The sequence below is a fragment of the Carassius carassius genome, chromosome 24, assembly GCF_963082965.1.
Source record: "Carassius carassius chromosome 24, fCarCar2.1, whole genome shotgun sequence".
NCBI lineage: Eukaryota > Metazoa > Chordata > Actinopteri > Cypriniformes > Cyprinidae > Carassius > Carassius carassius.
Genome location: NC_081778.1, coordinates 24,612,122 through 24,632,485, shown reverse-complemented (window position 1 = coordinate 24,632,485; position 20,364 = coordinate 24,612,122). Strand labels below are relative to the sequence as shown.

Below are 20,364 nucleotides of genomic sequence, written 5' to 3'. Positions count from 1 at the left end.
TATGTCTTGTTTTAAATCAGTATCTTTCTTTAAAATGATGGGATTTGGTTTGGTTTAATGCAGGAAAGGGCCACATCTTTGTGTGGAATTTTCATTCAGTGTGATTAGTTATTATTAGACTGGAAACTGCCTCTGAAGCAGTTTATTCACCAGTTGCCGTGGAAACAGCATGGGCAGTGGAAGTTCTTAAAGCTATAGAACATGCTATAACACTCTCTTTGTGCAGCTTGGCCCAGATATGAGCCAGAGAGCCCCTAAAAAAAGGAAGGAAGAGGAAGCTTGACACCCTACTGACCAAAACAATGGCCACGTCTTCTCTCATTTGCTTTGCCAAGATGTTTCAGATTGGCTGCTTCAGGGCAAAACACTGTTTTGATTTGGGAAACCAAATAAAAATGGGACATCATAACAAAAGAGAATTGGGATCACAGTATTATACTGTATACAGGCCACTGTGTACAAAGCTGCAAAATGGGGTACAAAAAGTCTATAACAAACATAGACTGCTTTTTGTATTACATTTTACTGACTTAATGTGATTTTATATATATATATTTTTTTTTCAAGTTGATGTTCAATGCAAAATAAATAAATGAATGTTGGGTACTTCAATTTGGGAATCAGTTCGATTGGAAATATGGAATTTCTGTTTCCCAAAGCCACAACAAGCACGAACTACCTTTTGCAACACATTTTACTTACTTAAAGGTATAGTTCACACAAAAATTTGCTCAGCCTCATGTTATTCCAAACCTGTATTAATTTTGCTCTTCTGCTGAAGACGAAAGAATATATTTTGAAGAGTTTGTGGAACCAAACAGTTGGTGGACCCCATTGACTTCCATAGTTTTCCATTGTATAACTGAGGCACTCAACTCTTGCTCTTGAGATCCACTTTCCTGCAGAGCTTAGCTCCAACCTTAATCAAACTCACCTGCCTGTAACTTTCTAGCGATCTTGAAGAACTTGGTTAGCTTGTTCAGGTGTGTTTAATTAGGGCTGGATCTATACTCTGCAAGAAAGTGGACCTTGAGGGCCAAAGTGGAGAACCCCTGGTATCTTTCATTTGAAATTCCAAGTTAAACAGTGTATTCAAGGCAAAAATGTTGGGTGCTACAGCTACTTCACTCTGGGAATCAATTGGATTGGAAATGTGGGCTTTAGATGGCAGAAATTGCTTAAATTACACCTAAATTCCTCCCTGGCTATTGTTTAACATTATCGAATTGCTCTCAGCCTAAGTGATGTCAGCAGAAAAGGAAAGTGGTCTCAAAGGAACAACATTTTGATTAAAGATTAAAAAGGCGTAGAAAATCTTTATATAGAATGATGTGCACTGATTGATTGGTTTTTCAAAAACCAGGAAATTGAATTAAAGTAAATATGGTTATATTACACTGATCAAGGCTGATGGTACAGCACATCCAAACATGTTTTTAGGATATATAGAGCCCCATCTTGAAGCCAGTTTATATTATATACATTTTATCAGTGTTTTACATGCCTCCTGTGTAAATTTATGTGGTGCTATTTGCTTTCATTGATGTGTGTGTAAAGACCACATGACCTACATGTCCACTTGTGGTGATCCAGAAAGTAATAGCTGTATACTAATTGCTCGCTTATGATGGCTGCCTGTCCCACTGTACCTGGTCAGATGCACATAGAATGAGGGAGTGTCCCAGTTAGCTCTTTCCATGCCTTGTGGGAAGCATATTGAGGGGATTTCATTTGTGTTGCTGTATGCCAGCAGAAGGGAGGACCGCTCCTCCCCTTGGCTCCACTCCCTGTCTGTCTCTCTCTAGCCTTCTCACTCCAGACCCCCACTGCTATGCCACTAATTATTCCTGCAGCTCCACTTGCCACCTCAAAATGGCCCATCCAATGGCCCCTCTGCTGGCAACTAGTGTCCTATAGCTTCAGAATGAAAAAGAGCCAGAGAAACACTGTCCTTCCTCTCTTTCCCTCCCACATTTTCAGTCTGAATATACAGTCAGCTGCAGTGTACATGGAAAGAGAGAAATAAAGGGAGATAGTATACTGCAGCTATTTTAATCACATTCCAGTCTCTATATAGTTGTTTACAGGTTTGAACCAGGCTTTGGATTACATGGGTCATATTGTCTTTATACACAGCTTTTAAACGCTTTATGCACAGTTTGATAGGAGAAAATTACTGTGGTTTTGCCCAGACTGAATGTTTATGAGCTAAGGCTTGTAGAAATAGACAGTTATGCTACAGTTGTACTTGGATAAAGCTCGGAATACATAATTCCCATAATTTCCAAGTGAAGATGTTGACAAGTGTGTGTGTGTTCACCCCCCCCCCCCCCCAAAAAAAGAAATTATCTCTTTGCCTAAAATGAAGACACAATTTTCAATGGGGTTTAAAGGGGATCTGATTAGGCCATGCAAGGACATTCACCTTTTCTCATTCATGTTGGAAGGTAAAACTTCTTCCCATTGAACACTTTCTGGCAGAGTGCAAGAATTTTTCTCAAGAATTTGAGGGTATTTTGCCCCATCCATTTTCCCTTCTGTCCTTACAAGTGCTCCAGTCTCTGCTGCAGAGAAACTCCCCATAACAGGACATTACCACCGCCATGCTTTACTGTAGGCATGATGTAATTTAGATGAAAAGTCAAATGGCTTTGTGTGCCATTGACAAGTAATTAGCTACACCTATTGTCATTTTAAAGAGGGGGGGGGGGATCCTTTTTTCCGACATGTTGGTGTCATATCTGTCACTTGGATGTTATAAGTTACACTGAGTAAATACAGCTATACATAATACATAATACATAAATACATAAAACGGTGTCTGTCTTCATTCCAGGCTGCAAAGCAACAAAATGTGATGATTTTAAAGGCAACAAAGCAATAAAATGTTATTATTTTCTAGACCCACTGTACCTTTATTTACTTTTTTTATGTTTTATATTATATACTTTTTATACTATATATTTTTTATGTTATAGTCAAATGATAATTAAGTTATTATTGTATCAAAGATCTGAAATAGAACAATTATTAAAAAAAAAATTAGTATTGATGCCTAAACATAATAAAAAATGTCCTCTGTTTGCAAATGTCCACTTAATTCTTAATGCTCTGACACCAATGGCAGCATATAGGCCTTAATTTAAAACAAAACTGAAGTATAAGTGCACCAGCTGTACACAAATTACTTCATTGCAACTTTCTAAACCTTCTTTTGCCTTCTGCCTCACAATGAACTGTCAGATGTTTCAAAATTTATGGGACTTGATACTCCATAGTTTCCGTTCCCAAGTAAGTATTGGTCTCTGTCTGCACTGATGGACTAAAGAATTCCCTTGGTTCAATAGCGGTTGCTCTTGAGTACTATCCTGTCTTCCTCAATTTAGGCTTAGTCAAGTGTTTGATTGGCTAGGAGAATAAAAATGTAGTCTCAGAGGATGCATTTCTTTCTTGATTGTCAGTGGGGACCTTACTGCTGTGCAGTTTAATCAGAGGGATTTAATTAACTTGGCCCTGTGCACACATTAAACCTGAAGACAAGACAGGCTATAAACTCAACCAATTAACTTTGTGTGTAAGTGTAAGTCTGGGTTTTCATCTTAAGGTGAGAAGTCCACACCCCGGAAAATGCATATCACCCTAAACTCTGCTGTACCACATAAATGTATTTAAAGTGTTTAACAGATAATATTTCTAGACGTGCATTATGGTGGCATAAGTCTTAATCAAGAATGCAGATATTCACAAACACACACAGGCATGCACTACTCACACCTATGGTACACTTAATGCTGCGTACGCCACTGCAGTGGCCGCTGTTTCTCCACTACATCACCATGGCAACCAAGACAATGGTTGCGCAAGCCTGCAAATGTTTTATATTTAAGGCTTTGATTCACAATCTCTGTATGAATAGTTCACATCATCAGGCATTTAGCTTTTCCAGTTGTCTGTATGTCATTGAACCAGTCATATGTTTCTATAATGTAGCTCTCTGCTTTGCCCTATGGATATCTCAGTCCTCAGAATCAGCTTTTTACAGAGTGACCTTCATCTCACCTTGTTCTTTAGCTGGAGCCACACGGACAGCAGCCCACTCTCCCCAGCTTTCTTAAGCACATAATCGCATGGAGGACTGCAGGCAGCTAGCCTGATGCAACATTAGCATATGTGTGCGCTAACTAAGTCTATTTCTTGTTTTTTTGACAGAACATGGATAAGTCCCAGCTTCCATCTGTGACTCTAATCGTGGGCTGCGGGGTTTCGTCCCTCACCCTGCTCCTCCTTATCATCATCTATGTGTCTGTTTGGAGGTAAGTAAGACTTTCTGCTGATGAAACCCAATCTGGCTGTTCACCAGTAAAATAAATGTGTTGGATGGGAAGCAATAGGGGTTTCAGCACCATGGACAGCAACATATATTTGTGTAAAAAATGTTTGGGATGCTTTGAAGTTTGAGATTCAAATCATTTAAATTGTTTAACGTCATGTAATCCTAAACAAGTCAGGTTGTTATTTACTATTCATGTGGTTATTATTTAAAGGCTGATCAGCTTGGCCAATTAATGCAGATAGTTGCTCTCAATTGGCCCATTAACAAAAGTGTTCATTCTGTTCATCCAGTTTTTTTTATGCTAAATATATATATATTTTTTTCTCCATGTTATTTCTTCCTTTGCATCTTGTGCTTCAATGATCTGTACAGATGCTTTCACTTGGTCAGTGTCACATCTTGGTCGCCACTAGACATTATACATCAGTTCAGGTTCCATTAATGTGTCCATCTATTGAAAGCATTGTGTCTGAATGATAGCAAGCAATAGATATCATTTAGATTTATTGGCTCAGTGTTTCTGGGTTTTTCCTTCAGGTACATCCGCTCAGAACGCTCTGTCATCCTCATCAACTTTTGTCTGTCCATAATCTCCTCCAATGCACTCATACTCATCGGACAAACTCAGACACGGAACAAGGTATGGCCAAACAAACACAGATAAGTTGATAAAACCCTTGATCCACAAAAAAAAAATCATAATATTCCTCTTCTCTCCTTGTTACATGCCATTCTTACCTAGATGGACTCGCTTTCTTACTGTTTTTTTGCTCTCAGGTTGTTTGTACTCTTGTGGCTGCATTTCTGCACTTCTTCTTCCTGTCCTCTTTCTGTTGGGTTCTCACGGAGGCATGGCAGTCTTACATGGCCGTGACTGGCCGCCTTAGAAACCGCATCATACGCAAACGTTTCCTCTGCCTTGGTTGGGGTGAGGCTTGTGTTGTATCTTCTAAGCTTGCATTTCATTTACAATCTGTTTCTTCTGAAAAAAAATGTGTATTTAGTATTTAATTACTCTCCACTTATTTCTTTCCCTTACTATAGGTTTACCTGCTCTCGTTGTAGCAATTTCTGTTGGATTCACCAAGGCAAAAGGATATGGCACTGTTAACTAGTGAGTATACTGTAATCATGATGAAGTTGATCAGTCATCCATTTTTGCTTATATAATTCCTAGTGCTTTTAATGACCAGTTTTTAATGTACCTGCATTGCATCCTTTAAGTGGGCACTTTTTTAAAAGCAACATATGGCAACCACATTATCTGACAACCCTTGATTTATTTTTTTTATCCTTTATCCTTTTCTTTCTTCTGTTTCTCTCACTCCCTCTTTCTTTTCCGCTCTTGCGTCTTGTGTTAGTTGCTGGCTGTCTCTGGAAGGCGGATTGTTGTACGCATTTGTGGGACCAGCTGCTGCTGTCGTCTTGGTACAGTTTCTCTCTCTGTTTGAATTATTCACAGAAATCTCACTGTTTAATATTGCTAGCATCACCACACACAAATATAAGATTTTACAACAAATAAACCACCACAAGCTCTTGTGAATGAGAATGCATAACTCAACAACATAATATCCAGCAAACATGTGTTTTAGTAGATCTGTTTAAACACAGCGCATGCTAAGTGTGCCAAGTGTGGACAAAGTAGTCATTACACTGCTGCAGATTACTTAAATAAGATCTGGGCTTAGAATATGTTAACATGGATTACAGCTGTATCTATTTTATTCAGTAACAAATTTTATTTTGTCGGAAAATGAAATGGTGAATTTTCTGTACAGTCTCATTAGACATTTTATTTTACTGCAATGTTTCTCTGTTAAACCAAAACATTTCTCAGTAGCATTTTCTTTTTATTGTTTAGCATATTCTGTACATCTTTAAAATGTTGTATTAATAATACAATTACAATTTTAAGGTGTGTATTTAGTACCATTTTAGTATTTGCTGTAGTGTCAAAAATTGGTATTTCTAAATCCTGAAATATTGGTATTATCACAATCCTAGTGCAGAAGTAGCTTAAACAACACCATATTCAGATTTGAATGACAGTACAGTTAAATGCAACAAATTAAAATACTACAAAACCACAAGATAAATGAGGCTTTACAGAAACATCCTAAAACAGCTCATTGAAGAGTATAGAACCATGTTTCTCTTCTGAGACTGGGCTGGATCTTAATATGCACGTGTTCACCTTTCTCTTCTCTTTTTACCAGGTAAACATGGTTATCGGGATTCTGGTTTTTAACAAACTCGTATCTAAAGATGGCATAACTGATATGAAACTCAAGGAGAGGGCCGGGTATGCCTCGAAGCACTCATTCATCTCATTGGCTGACCTCTAACCAGCTCTGAGAAAGAGATTAATTTGCCAGACCTTTCATAACATATATCCCCCCTTCCAAAAGAACACGAATTGGCATGAATGAATTAGGAAAAGTCGTACACTCATTTTTGTTTTCCACAAAAAAAAAAAAAAATATATATATATATATATATATATATCTCAATATCTTGAAAATAGGAAACATCAAATATGATTGTTTTCAGAAAACTAAATCGAGTTTTGAAAAAGGCCAATAGTTTTTTTTTTCCTTCTTGTTTTACAGATAAATGAACAAACAAAATTAAGGTCCGTTCACACCAAGAACGATAATTATATAGATAACTGTATTAGCGTCCACACCAACAGATTATATTGTCTGTTTATTCTAAGTGCATGCTCGGCTGCCACTTTAAATTCTTGAGCTGGTTATAGCTGGATTGATTCTGATTAGGTGTCAATGTTTTTTCAGTTGGAAAAAAAATTGTTCTGAAAGTGATTCCAACAATATTGTTTTTCTGTGCCTTTATCGTCATAGCTGTGGTGTGGACTCTGCTATTCTTAAATATTGAGAATGATTTTTAAAACTTCATCGTTATCTTTATAGTTATCATCCTTGGTGAGTACAGGCCTTTAACAAGGTTTGTGCTTAAAAGCAGAAAAAAAAAGTTGTTTTTTTCCTTAGAAGAGAGGGGAAGAGATTGCAAAGGACTGGTTATTGGTCCTGCCAAAAGCAAGATGACATTTCTGCTCACTCATTGCATTTCTTTTACATCTCAGTTGGTGATTTGCCATGTGTCGCTTAATCATTTCTCCAGCTTCTTTTGATTTTTAGGTGTTGCTGTGCATCTTGATACAACTGTTTAAATCCATGTATGCCATGTTTCTGTGTGTGAAAAGTTTATTTGAGGGGCAGTCGCAAAGGAGCCGGCAAAGGAAATCTGACATAACTTCTTGCGTCTGATCTATATCACTCAGGCTGAGCAAATTTCTCATTTTATATCCATTGATTTTGACAAGTTTTCAGTCGTGTGAGTTAAATGTCACTGAAGCTGAAGTATAAACCGAGAATTGTTATTACAGACCTCATTATTATGGTTTCACAGTCGTACGCTGTCCATCTCTGTGCTATGGACCATCAATTACACACTGGAATTGTTAATCTTTTTCTACCTACCCATAAGGCTTTACGGCAGAAACATGGCCTGGATTTATTACCAAGAAGATGAAAATTAGTCATGTTATGACTCATGATTGACTCTCCATGTTTCCTTTTCTGGACTGTGCTCCACTGCTTGCAGGCTGACGTGTTCCCATACTGGCATTGTTTTTGCATCCAACTGTTTTCTTTCCCTTGTCCTAATCTTTCCTTTGTGTTTTTAGATTATTATCATTATGATTATTTCATTTCGACTGTGTTGTGTTTGCCTATGCTATGATCTCTCTGATCAATTGTGTCTGTTTTTGTGCTCTTTGAGACATTGTATCAGATTTACCACAGTATCCCCTCGCTCACACTCAGGGCTCTCCTCTCTGCCCGCCCACCCACCACTGATTGGCTGAGATGCAGGTCCATCCACCCTCTAATTTAGCCTCTCCCACAATTCAATATTCAGTACCCTGTACAAGTTAATTTTTCAGATTTGCCTGATGATTTCAGGACTGTCAGTTTTCTGAATAATTCTGATTGAAGCATGCTGGTTAGATTAAATGTGCTTTATATTATACAGTTAGACTTAGAATAGTTTTAGATTCAGTTTTCTGGTTTTTTTATGGATCTATAAATGTGTGTGTGTGTGTGTGTGTGTGTGTGTGTGTGTGTTTGTGTGTGTGTGTGTGTGTGTGTGTGTGTGTGTGTGTGTGTGTGTGTGTGTGTGTGTGTGTGTGTGTGTGTGTGTGTGTTTGAGACTGCAAAAGAATGCTTATATGTGGATTTCATTGTCTGGACTCTTGGATCTTGGCTATTTTTCTTTTCTTTTTTGCTTAAGTAATAATGGAAAATATTTGTGCAATTCCAAAATCTCCACATGTTTGCTTGACTATTTTCTAGCCACATTGCATTCAGAAACCGATTAACTCAAGGCTGGCTGCTGTGGTTTGGTGCTGATAGATGGGAAGGGTGAATTAGATTTAGAGGGAGTTTTTTTTTGTTGTTCTTGTTGCTTTTTCCTCCCTCCCTCAACCTTGTACTTAAACAAAGCAGTTTTCATTAGCCTAATTAATAAGTGCTGCTGTTAATTATGCTTAGTGCAGGAGTAGCACTTTGGATAGTCTCTGTACACCTCTACATTTTTGCATTTTCTTCAGTTTTAGAATATCAAAGTGCATTTGGACATGTTGTTGTAGTTCTCATCAAGAATTTTTGCATTGCTTAACTACCTGTGGAAAAAAATAAATAAAAAATGTAAAAGATGAACTGTTTCAAAAATGGGGGGTACAATAAATGAGAAAGTTTGCTTTTATATTTGGTATATGATCATATCAGCTCAGACTTTGAAGTCCCTCCACCTCCACGAGGACAAGCATGTATTTAAAAAGAATGCTGATTGCTTTTTGATATCACTGCCTTCAGTGAGGTTTTATTGGCCTTTTGCTTGGAATTAGATTTCTTATATTATGTGGGGTTTAATCTACATGTCTGCCAGTAGCAGAATCAACTTCCTATCCGTTTTGGCAGCCAAGCCAAGCTGATGGCTTAAATTTTTTTGTTTGTTTGTTTGGAGGTGGCTATTTTGTGTACAACAGTATTAAATACACTAACGTTCAAAATATTGATGGCAGTAATTTTTTTCTTTCAAAGATTTTATCCAACATATAATTTCTACAATAATGTTAAGATGCACAACTGTTTTCAACTGTCATAATAATATAAAAAATATTTCTTGTGCACCAAATGAGCTCATTAAAATGATTTCTAAAGGGTCAACTGTAGTAATGGCTACTGAAAATTCAGCTTTGCATCACAGGAATAAATTATATTTAAAAATATATTAAAATAGAAGAAAGTAACTTTAAATTGTTTAATATATTAAAATACTTTAAAGTAACTTTTTAAATGTTTATACTGTAATTTGATCAAATAAATGTATTCTTGATGAGCATAAGTGGTTCTTTTAAAAAAAAAAGAATGTTAACCACAAACTTTTTTTTTGTACAATGTTAAACAATGCAGCTTCTCTTATTTTTATTATTATTATTTTCTCAAAAGGGAATGCATATTTAGCATATTTTTCACATTTCATGAGCTACAGTATTTGCAAATATTAAAATGTATTTGAGATCCTCTGTAGAAGCATAAATATGACTGTATGCTGCAGTTTGTTAAAACAAAACAAGCCACACATAGATCTATGCAGAGGTCGATATTGACAGTTATGACTGTGGATGATTTTAATGTGTCTCCTAAAATGACTGTGATTTAGCTTGAGTGTGAATACACGATCTCTGGCTGTCAACACTCATGAAGGTTTGTGTGTATGTTTTTCAGCCAGCTTTCTTGAGTTCCCATGTCTCTCTCCAGGGCCCAAAGAAAGATGCAGAGAAGGACGGATAAGCTGCTAGCAGCCTAAATCAAGCAAATTCCATATGGCATACTAATGCAAAAGAAGATTTTGATGTCATTAATATGACAGAATCAAAATCTTATCATGTAGCATTTTACATAGACTGTCAGTGGAAATAAATGATGGTAATCTATACACACATGCACCTCATATAAAGTTTCTTTTTTTTTTTCTTCGCTAGCTCTTTGTCCCACATGTTCAATCAGGCCTGTTTAGAAATAAAACTAACATGATGGCATCTTTTCCATCATTCCCGCAGTCTTCCCGAAGCCTTTACAGAGATCTGCCCTGAGTGAGAGCTGGAAGGGGATTCTGTGCCCACTAGTTCTGTGTATCTGCGTGTATATAGGTGTATGTCTCTGTGTGTGCGAGAGTGTGGTTATATGCGTACATGTGTATTTCAGTGTGTTGATTTGACTTTGCAGTCAGATGACAGTGCCACTGTACAATATGACGCTCAAATGTGCCAAGTGCGGAGTTATCTCGTCGGCTGACGTTTCCACCACAGCTACCAGTAACGCCATGTTAGTCCCGCTAATTATTTACCAACATCTATGATGCTCTGCCTTCGGTTCTGTTTTCCTTTCTGCATATTTCTTACTTCACCCTTCTTTATCCTTTTCTGGTTTTCTCCCCTATTCATATTCCTCACCCTGCTATTGCTCCTTAGCTGTTAAGTCAAAAGTGATCAGCAGAGGCAGAGCTTTTATGTTGTTACAATGCTAAATAATGCAGATTGCAATAGGAGCTCATATTGAAGCCCTGCTGTGTATGTTTGTGTGAGTGGGCAAGCATGTTTGACCAGATAGTTCCTTGCTAGAGATTACCATGGTAACCGTAATTTCTGTCAAAGTAGCATAGTTATAGTTATAATAAATTACTTTTAGGCATTTGGCAGATGTTTTCATCCAAAACAGCTTTCAGTGCATTCAGCATGTGGGTTCTCTGGGATTCAAACCCATGGCTATGGTGATGCTATAGCATCATGCTCTTCTAGTTATTTGATTAGTGATAGATCAATATATCATCTAGGCATCATCAATCAGCAATAAAATCAGCCAGTGTCTGTCCATGTGCTTGACAGATGCATTGGCTCTTTCAGATATTTTTTTTACATTTTGAGTAATATTCAGTGTTGTTAATGGTAACTAAAACAAATGGGTTTCTGTTATTTGAAATAAAGCTTTTAATGGGGTCATATGATGTTGCTAAAAAGAACATTATTTGGTGTATTTGGTGTAATAAAATGTGTTCATGCGGTTTAAGGTTCAAAAAACACATTATTTTCCACATACTGTACATTATTGTTTCTCCTCTATGCCCCGACATTCTGAAACGCATCGGTTTTTACAAAGCTCATCGGTCTGAAAAGCGAGGTGTGCTGTGATTGGCCAGCTATCCAGTGCGTTGTGATTTGCAGATTACCTTAAGCGTGTGACGAAAATGTTATGCACCTCACCATACTGTGATGCCTTCTCCCGGTATGACGAGACAAAACCAATAAAACCCATTACAAATGAGGCATTTGTTGCATCCAGTGGGGACATAATTACTGATTATAATGACTTATACTGCCTTTTTACGTGTTGGATTGCATCCCGCCACATAAATATAAAATCATGTCTGCATTTGTGATTGGAGAAATTACAAACTGCAAAATCACGTTTGTATCATCAGTGGCAAATTCTTTAAATATAAAAAAAAATATTTAAAGCCTGTGAGTCAGAACCACCGGCAGATCAGGAAACAGTCCTCCATTAAATGTGTTGCACGCATCTGAATATTTGGGTTGAACTATTCTGGAACAGTGTTGTAAATACAACTTACAATACAACAATACTACAACCACTGATTTCTAGTCGTGTCCTCTTTTGGAAGGCCAAACAAAGTAGTTTCGCTTTCACAATGAAACACAGTGTCATACACAGCAGGCTGAGTGAGCGGAGTCCGGCTTGAGAACGGCAAGGCCGGCGGATTTGACAAAGGAGCTTGCGGCAACCACATGACGACCCAGGGCTGGACTCTGCTTCATCCACGATGAAAGCCGATCCAGCGATCAAAAGTGCGAAGTTGATGTATTTCGTCAACAGCCAGCACAGATCAGCTCTAAGCATGATGAAGCAAATATCATCCTCTTTTGGAAGGCCAAACACAGTAGTTTCGCTTTTGCAATGAAACACAACATGGCGGCGCGGCAACAACAATACTACAGCGAGAATCAAAGTTACGCCTTCTTTCTTTGCGTAAACATTTGGGCGGCGGTATGCAAATCTTTCCACATCTTGTAACACTCCAAAGAGAAACGAAAACTTGAAATCGCATCATATGACCCCTTTAAAAATGTATTTAAATATTACGTGAAAAAATAAAATTTTAAATGTTGAATTGGCAACTAACTGAAGTAAGTTGAAGTACTAAAATTACCACAACTAAAACTGAAATAAAATAAATTACAGCTAAATAGAAGTATTTAAATAAAAAAATTATTAAAATTTAAAATGAAAACTTGTATGACTAAATATTATAATAGTATACTTAAAAAATATGTTATAATATTTAGATAAAACCTATCTTTCAGCACATTTATACACATATCAGTCGGTATAATTCAAATGAATTAGCTCATCATATACAACGAATATATACTGTATATCAAACATTTGACATTTTTTTAAATATTGGACAATCAGTGTAATATATAAAAAAACAGTTTTCTGCATCTCTCTGCATTTTTTATAAGTTTTTTTTATTCATTTATTTGGTGATGACGGTGGCCAAATATTATGTAGTGGCAGTAACTATATGGTATTTAGCTTGAACTCTGTGGTATTTTGGTGGAAACTATGGTTGCCATGAGACATTATTGTAAGGGCTAATAATAGCAGCCATGTCAAGATTGGCTTATCTGACTCTGAGACTGCAGTGAGCCATGTTTATCAGGTTTCTATCATTAGCCTGTTGGTGGTACTGGCTGGGTGTTTTACTCTACAGTGTAAGATAAAGTTGACCAGCCATAAATTAATGTACGCAAATATGTGTAGGATGTGTTTTTGTATGTGGCACCATCTAAGAAGCAATAAGAGAGGTTACAATATTTATTAATATTTATTTATTTATTTTGCTGGTGAATTGCAGCAATTTGAAAACATACCTAAGCAGACGAGTTGGGTTAAAGGTCAATGAGGTTTCACCACATTATGTGTTGGTATACATGTATAGATGTCTGAGGTTGACTAGATTTGCGGTTAGCAGTGCTTGTGTACAGAATGTCAGGTGAAAGCTTTATAGGGCAGAGTACTTTATAAAGACAATTATGTACATGTCTTTATTGGGTCTGTGTGTCTGTTAATGAAAAATCTATTGTAAATCCCTGATATATATTAGATACATGAATTGTGATTATTTCCCACAACTGTGTAGCCAGTAGCCACTGCAATCTCTCTTTTTTTTGTTTATATGACTATCCCTGGTGTGTGTGTGTGTATGTGTGATTGGCAGAGTGTGTGTTTGTTGGTGCATTAAAAATATACGAATGCAGTAGACTGGAGCAGATCAAGAATTAAGTATTTAAAAATGGAATAAAAGAGTATAAATAGTGAGATGTAGGACTTGCTGAGCATGCTGGCTCTTTCTCCAAATCCACGATCAGGGGAGAGTTCTTCTCTAAAGATGACTGAAATGTCTACATTCCTTCATCTTTCATCCTATCAACGTCTTCCTCTTTTTCATAGTCCATTGCTCATTTTTTATTGCTTCTTTTGGTTTATTTTTACCTGTTGCACCTGTTCACATGTGTTTTGAACTGTGATTGAACCTACATGTTTTCAGTAACGATATATTGATTTTGTTTAGAGTATAATCAACAAAAAGGGCAACTCTAGCTCATATTGAACACAATATTGATCTGTGTATTCATATATTAATGTTTTTTTGTGCAATACCACATTCATATCTGTAAAACACTCCTCAGACATCCAAGAAATCAATAATATGTGTGATAAATATTAATTAGTTCTATAAGAAATTTCTCAACCAAAGTCACTTTATACTTTAGTTTTGCCCTCTTTGTCAGCTTGAATGGCAATGTTGATATGAACTGTCACTCAGTGTAATTCTGCTTTGGTCCTATAGGGCATCACTGTGGAGCTCCTGCGTTGTACTGCCACTGCTGGCTCTCACTTGGATGTCGGCAGTCCTGGCCATTACTGACCGCCGTTCAGCCTTGTTTCAGATCCTTTTTGCCGTCTTTGACTCCCTCGAGGGCTTCGTTATCGTGATGGTGCATTGCATCCTACGCAGAGAGGTGAGGTAACCTGTCTGATGTCTGGTTTTTAATTGGTGGACTATGTACTTTTAGATTCATATTACTTACTTAGACGTGTTTAGAAGACCTAGTGGCGCAACGGTAGCGCGTCTGACTCCAGATCAGAAGGTTGCCTGTTCAAATCACGTCGGAGTCAAGCCATCTCCTCTTTTGGGGAAGTCGTGGCCTAATGGTTAGAGAGTCGGACTCCCAATCGAAAGGTTGTGAGTTCGAGCCCCGGGCCGGCAGGAATTGTGGGTGGGGGGAGTGCATGTACAGTTCTCTCTCCACCTTCAATACCACGACTTAGGTGTCCTTGAGCAAGGCATCGAACCCCCAACTGCTCCCCGGGTGCCGCAGCTTAAATGGCTGCCCACTGCTCCGGGTGTGTGTTCACAGTGTGTGTGTGTGTTCACTGCTCTGTGTGTGTGCATTTCGGATGGGTTAAATGCAGAGCACAAATTCTGAGTATGGGTCACCATACTTGGCTGAATGTCACTTCACTTTATTTGCAATCAATTAGGTACAAGAGGCAGTAAAGTGTCGTGTTGTTGACCGTCAAGAAGATGGAAACGGTGACTCTGGTGGATCTTTCCAGAATGGCCATGCTCAGCTGATGGTAAATTGCAACTAAATATCTGTATTTCTGTTGCACATTAAGCAAAAAATTGTAATTTTTGTGGTATAAAACTCTCATTTTCATTGTTTTCTCCAGACCGACTTTGAAAAGGATGTGGACATCGCTTGCCGATCAGGTGAGTCTCTCACAACATATGCTCCGGTCACTTAAAGTTGTTGTAAAAGAGGTTAAGACAAGAAAAGTGCCATTTTACAGGCCACATAATGCATTTTTATCGAGGAGATTAAGAACAGGATCTGATAACCGGCAAGAAGCAAAATGCTGATAAATAGACTTGTCTGTTCCCTTGCCGTGCCTCAGATATGCCGGCCTGTCCTAATTAAGTCCCTCATGACATTTCATTATCAGATAGCAGCTTTCTTCTCTGATATCTATCAGAAATCGGATTTTGATTATTTATCAAGATGACATATCAAGCTAGCATCTGGAAATATAGAATTGTGATGTGATATTTTTTGCTTTTTTTGAAGTGTGAAGGACTAAAAATTAAGCCTTCAATCAGCCTTCCTTCAGTTAGTTGTTCTAAAGAAATTTTAGCTTGACTTGCTAAAGCGAAATAAAGTTTATTTTTTGCTGTATTATTGTGAAAAACAAAATGCGACCCTCAAAGTTCAAACTTTTTTGCAACTTTACTTGCTCCTGTTTTCCACTGACCTTTTGTAATATAGCTGATTATTACCTAATAATTGCCATAATGTATAATTACAGTAGCTTGCTGGTGCTCAAAATGAAAATAACGAGAGACCTTTATGATCCCATTTTTGACCATTCTTTTTTTCTGCAACATATCAAACCAATCATTAGGACTTGTCTTTTTCATGTTAAAATACTTTATCTATTTTATAAAAAATTTCACTATCTACCCTTTCAAATTTCTAGCTCATAAAATTTCAGGTGATGTCCTGGTGTCATCATTAGGGCCCTAAAAATTCCGAGATGTGGGAAACTTGGGCGGACTTGCAGAATCCATGCATAAAAATAGAATTTACTGTAAAGTGTGGAATGCCACTGAATTTGGAACATTTTGGATTACTAAATAAAAAATGAAGGGCTAAAAAATGTATAAAATTCAAAGTGAAATATAGACAAACATCGGTAATTATTAAACAGGAATCTGAAATATAGAATCTGTTTCTGAGAACGATATTTTGTCTACTGCACATACTTAAACATTATTATTATTATTATTATTATCATAATCAAGAGATTTTTATTTGGTTTAAATGTATACGGTAAATTAATGTTTTTCATGTTTTATTGTAAATTAATTGTTATATTTTCATGTGAAATGCAGAATTAAAAAAAAAATATATATATATATATATATATATATATATATATCTATATAGATATATATAGATATATATATATATATTTTTTAAAAGGCCCTATGTAATCAATGCATTTACTTTGTTACATTCTATTCCATTTTAGACCACATACCGTGTTATGCTTATAATTCAGCAAAGTTTTATTTATATCAGATCATCATTTTGAACTGATAAAATAGCTTAAAAATGTAACACTGCTTTATCAAATCAGTATGTATTTTCTCTGCTGTGATATCTTTTTACTTACTAAGGCTTTTTCCCTCTGATTCGCAGGAACCCTAAAGCGTTCCTCAAAACAAGGTGATGAGAAGGTAGCTTCACAGCAGATCACAGTACAGAAAGGCTCCAACTTCAACACCCTTCCTGCCAGCATGGCAAAAGTCCACCTGCAAAACGTTGCTGACTACGCCAGCCACACTCTCACCATGCGTCGCGACAAAGGCGGCATTGCCGGGGTCAGTACAGAGCTACCCGGAGCCAAATCAATTTACATCTGTGATGGCGAACTCTTCAAGCAACTGGATGGAACCCCAGGAGACGGCATTGGTCCAGAAGGAGGAGGAGGAGGAGAAGGAGGGTCGGGCCAGGGTTACGTGCTCTTGCCCAACAACAACAACACCCTTAGGCCCACAAAGGGCAACAAGGAGGACCAAGCCACAAAGTACAACATCAGCATCGAACAGTTACCCCAGACCAGGCTCATCCACCTTGCCAACCCTGCTGGCACCAATCCTGTGCCAGGCTTCGGGTTGAAGAGCCTGCCCACCGACCGAGTCAGCGTTTCCTGCTCAGAGAGGGACTCCCCGGTGCAGACAGTGCAGAACATCTCCGGCGAGTCCCAGATGACAAACACTTGTGAGCAAGGGGACTCTGGGAACTCCGGCATGATGTCTAAGAGTGAGACCGTCTCAACACTCTCTATGAGCTCTTTGGAGGTAAGAAACAATGATAACCATGAGATAAAACAATACAACCCTCTATGCTGCGAGTAAACCACTCTTTTATGTGACAAAATTTTGTGCTAGGCAACTAAATGATGTCTTAAAATATAAATAATGTTATATTTTTCTCTAACCATAAATTCAAATATTTTTTTTTATTTCACTTACCAAGGATTAAGTTAGAGAACCAAAAACGATGACTATAAAGATAACTAATGATAACTATATCAGTGTCCAAAGCAACACACGATAACATTGTTTATTGTAAGTGTCAAACAGTTTTGTTGTTTGCTGCTTTAAATGCTTGAGCTCTTTAAAAGCAGGATCGATTCTTATCATTATGATAATCATCGATTATATTTAGAATGATTTTAAAAACAATATATTGTCTGTTATCATTATACTTATCATCTTTGATGTGATGGACCTTAAGAATAAGTTTAGCACAGTTATATTTTTACTTGCGTCCATAAACATTCTGAGCGTTTGAGAGTTTTCCTCTCGCCATCTTTATAGTGCACTGTTTTTATTTATATCATATAAATGGATGCGCAGCACATTCTGATGGACCATGAACTCCAGTGCATACAGTAGGTGTTCGACCCTTTGTCGTTTTGCTGAGAGATGCACTTTTATTGTTAGTTTTATTTACAGAAACATTAAATGACCAAAAGTGATTTACACAGCCTAAATTAATCATAACCCCAGTGACACAACAGCTTTCTAAATTACTATTTGTTAACATTTATTGGCTAACAGCGCAAATGTGTGTGCATCTTACAACTCTGTAGATACTGGTTTTGCTCTCTTTTAAATAACAATGTCTTTTCATCGTCATCTTGTACTTTTTTTCTTAGCCATGATTATTTCTAATAACTGATGGACACTTTGGTTTCTGGTCCAAAAAAAACGTGCTGTAGACCCATATGCCTACAAGGCTGTGAATTCACATGAATGTTTGTCATATCTGCCACAAGTGAAAAAGTATGTTTGTGGAGAGTGTCTGAGTAGAGGACTGTCATTACGTGGCTTAGAATTACATTTCAACTGACATCAGCCAATGCACATGCACTCGCTTTCAATAAAAACTGCATCGAAACACTTAAAGGAATGAAAAATCTGCCGTTTCAAAAAAGGAAGAAATTAAAGAAGGCTACATGAATTATGCCTCTTTGCATTTTCAATTATCCCTCTTAGAAAAGAAAATCTCTGCAAAGGTCAGATTTTGCTCATGCTTTAAAAGGGAGCAGATGACAAGTGTGGATTCCTTCTCACCTCAGGACAAACATGCTCCCAGAATGCATTGCAGGCACACAGCTGCATCCATGCACAGCGCAGGCAGAATGTCAAACTGCCTTCAGACGCTCTCCTGCAGGCTAAAGAAAGGCCATTCGGTCACAAGCTGTTTACAGCAAGCTCATGCCAGGAGCTCGTCAGAAATATTCAATACAAATGTGTCCGAAGTGCCAAAAATTTGCTACTTATTGCATTTGGGTTGTTCTCAAACAGTATTGACTTTTCTGACAAAATATTAAAAAATGTTGAATGTTTAAATGTAATTCAGTTCATTTCCCCCATATTAATTATTAAGGATTTATTAGAATTTATTACATTTTATTAATTTATTATCTTGACATTGTTACTAATCACAACTATAACAATAACATTGTTAATCCCCCCCACACACACACACACACATGCACGCACACACGAGACAAGATGACTCTGAAAGGACACACAATATCATCCTTTTCTTATTTGCCCTTTTAGAGACGAAAATCACGCTATGCAGAGCTGGATTTTGAGGTCAGTGTAATGTAAATCTTTCCACAAATGACAGCAGTCTTGTGTGGTGCAGTTTCATCCATCTCTGCAAAGGTTTAAATGCAGGTTTTGTCTTGCAGAAGATTATGCATACACGGAAGCGCCACCAGGACATGTTCCAGGACTTAAACAGGAAACTGCAGCATGCAGAGAAGGACAGGGATTCACCCCCAGTGGATGGGAAGACTGGGAAGAGATGGAGCGTGTCATCAGGAGGCAGCGATAAAACCAATCTTAGTGTACGGATTTACATTAATCATTCACTCCCCCTCCTTTTCTATTTGCCATTAAAGTATTAAGTATTTCATACCAAAATCAAAAGAAAACATACAGTACAAGTCAAAAGTCTGGATTATTATTATATATTTTTTTTTATGTTTTTAACAATATTATACAATTTAAAATAAGCTATTTCTATTTAAATACATTTTGAGAATACAGTTGATTACTGTGATGGTAAAGCGGAATTTTCAGCAGGCATTACTCCAGTGTTCAGTGTCTCATGATCCTTCAGAAATCATTTTAATAAAACATTAAAACGTTGAAAATTATTCCAGACTTTTTACCAGTAGTGTCAATAATACTTTACTTTGAGAAAATGGAGCATTCAGGTTTTGTGAAATTACTTTTCTGACAATTAAAAAATGTATATAAATATATTATAATAAAACAAAATATAACAATAAATGAAAGTGTACTATTATTGATAATAATAATAACAACTCTTTTTAATGCCAGACAAACAACATTTAATTAAATTCAGTTCAGTTTGTCCCATAATAATCTATTAATCTACAGTATATTAGATTTTTTTAAATTTAATCAGTTTTATATCTTGGCATTATTACTAATTGCAAGACACAACTTGATTTTAGTTTTAGTTTTTGTATTTCCAAAATCAAAATATGACTTTATACTGACACTAGTGACATGAAAGTAATTATTTGTTTATTGCTTTCATAATAGTTGCTGTAATAGTAACAAAAATAGCTTCAGTGATAGTAATGTTTGGCCTCATGTGCAGTGCTCTGACATGTAACTCAGTGACCCGAGTTCAAATTCCAGCTCGTGGTCTTTTCCCGATCCCGATCGATTCTCTCCCA

At 37.0% G+C, this 20,364-nt stretch overlaps 1 protein-coding gene across 10 annotated transcripts in view; it reads left to right on the top strand.

The window, feature by feature from the left end:
• LOC132103269 (adhesion G protein-coupled receptor B1-like) overlaps positions 1-20,364 on the top strand; it is an 88,879-nt gene that overhangs the window by 65,767 nt on the left and 2,748 nt on the right. For 6 of the 10 annotated variants that reach the window (XM_059508224.1, XM_059508230.1, XM_059508226.1 and 3 more), the window contains 13 exons: positions 4,210-4,313; positions 4,871-4,973; positions 5,111-5,261; positions 5,378-5,447; positions 5,695-5,761; positions 6,553-6,638; positions 10,648-10,746; positions 14,354-14,525; positions 15,049-15,144; positions 15,241-15,280; positions 16,770-17,431; positions 19,208-19,243; positions 19,342-19,500. In XM_059508224.1, the coding sequence (XP_059364207.1) occupies positions 4,210-4,313; positions 4,871-4,973; positions 5,111-5,261; positions 5,378-5,447; positions 5,695-5,761; positions 6,553-6,638; positions 10,648-10,746; positions 14,354-14,525; positions 15,049-15,144; positions 15,241-15,280; positions 16,770-17,431; positions 19,208-19,243; positions 19,342-19,500 (1,845 nt within the window). The remainder of the gene's footprint in view (positions 1-4,209; positions 4,314-4,870; positions 4,974-5,110; positions 5,262-5,377; positions 5,448-5,694; positions 5,762-6,552; positions 6,639-10,647; positions 10,747-14,353; positions 14,526-15,048; positions 15,145-15,240; positions 15,281-16,769; positions 17,432-19,207; positions 19,244-19,341; positions 19,501-20,364) is intronic. The other 4 variants (XM_059508231.1, XM_059508225.1, XM_059508223.1 and 1 more) reach the window with 3 other exon arrangements.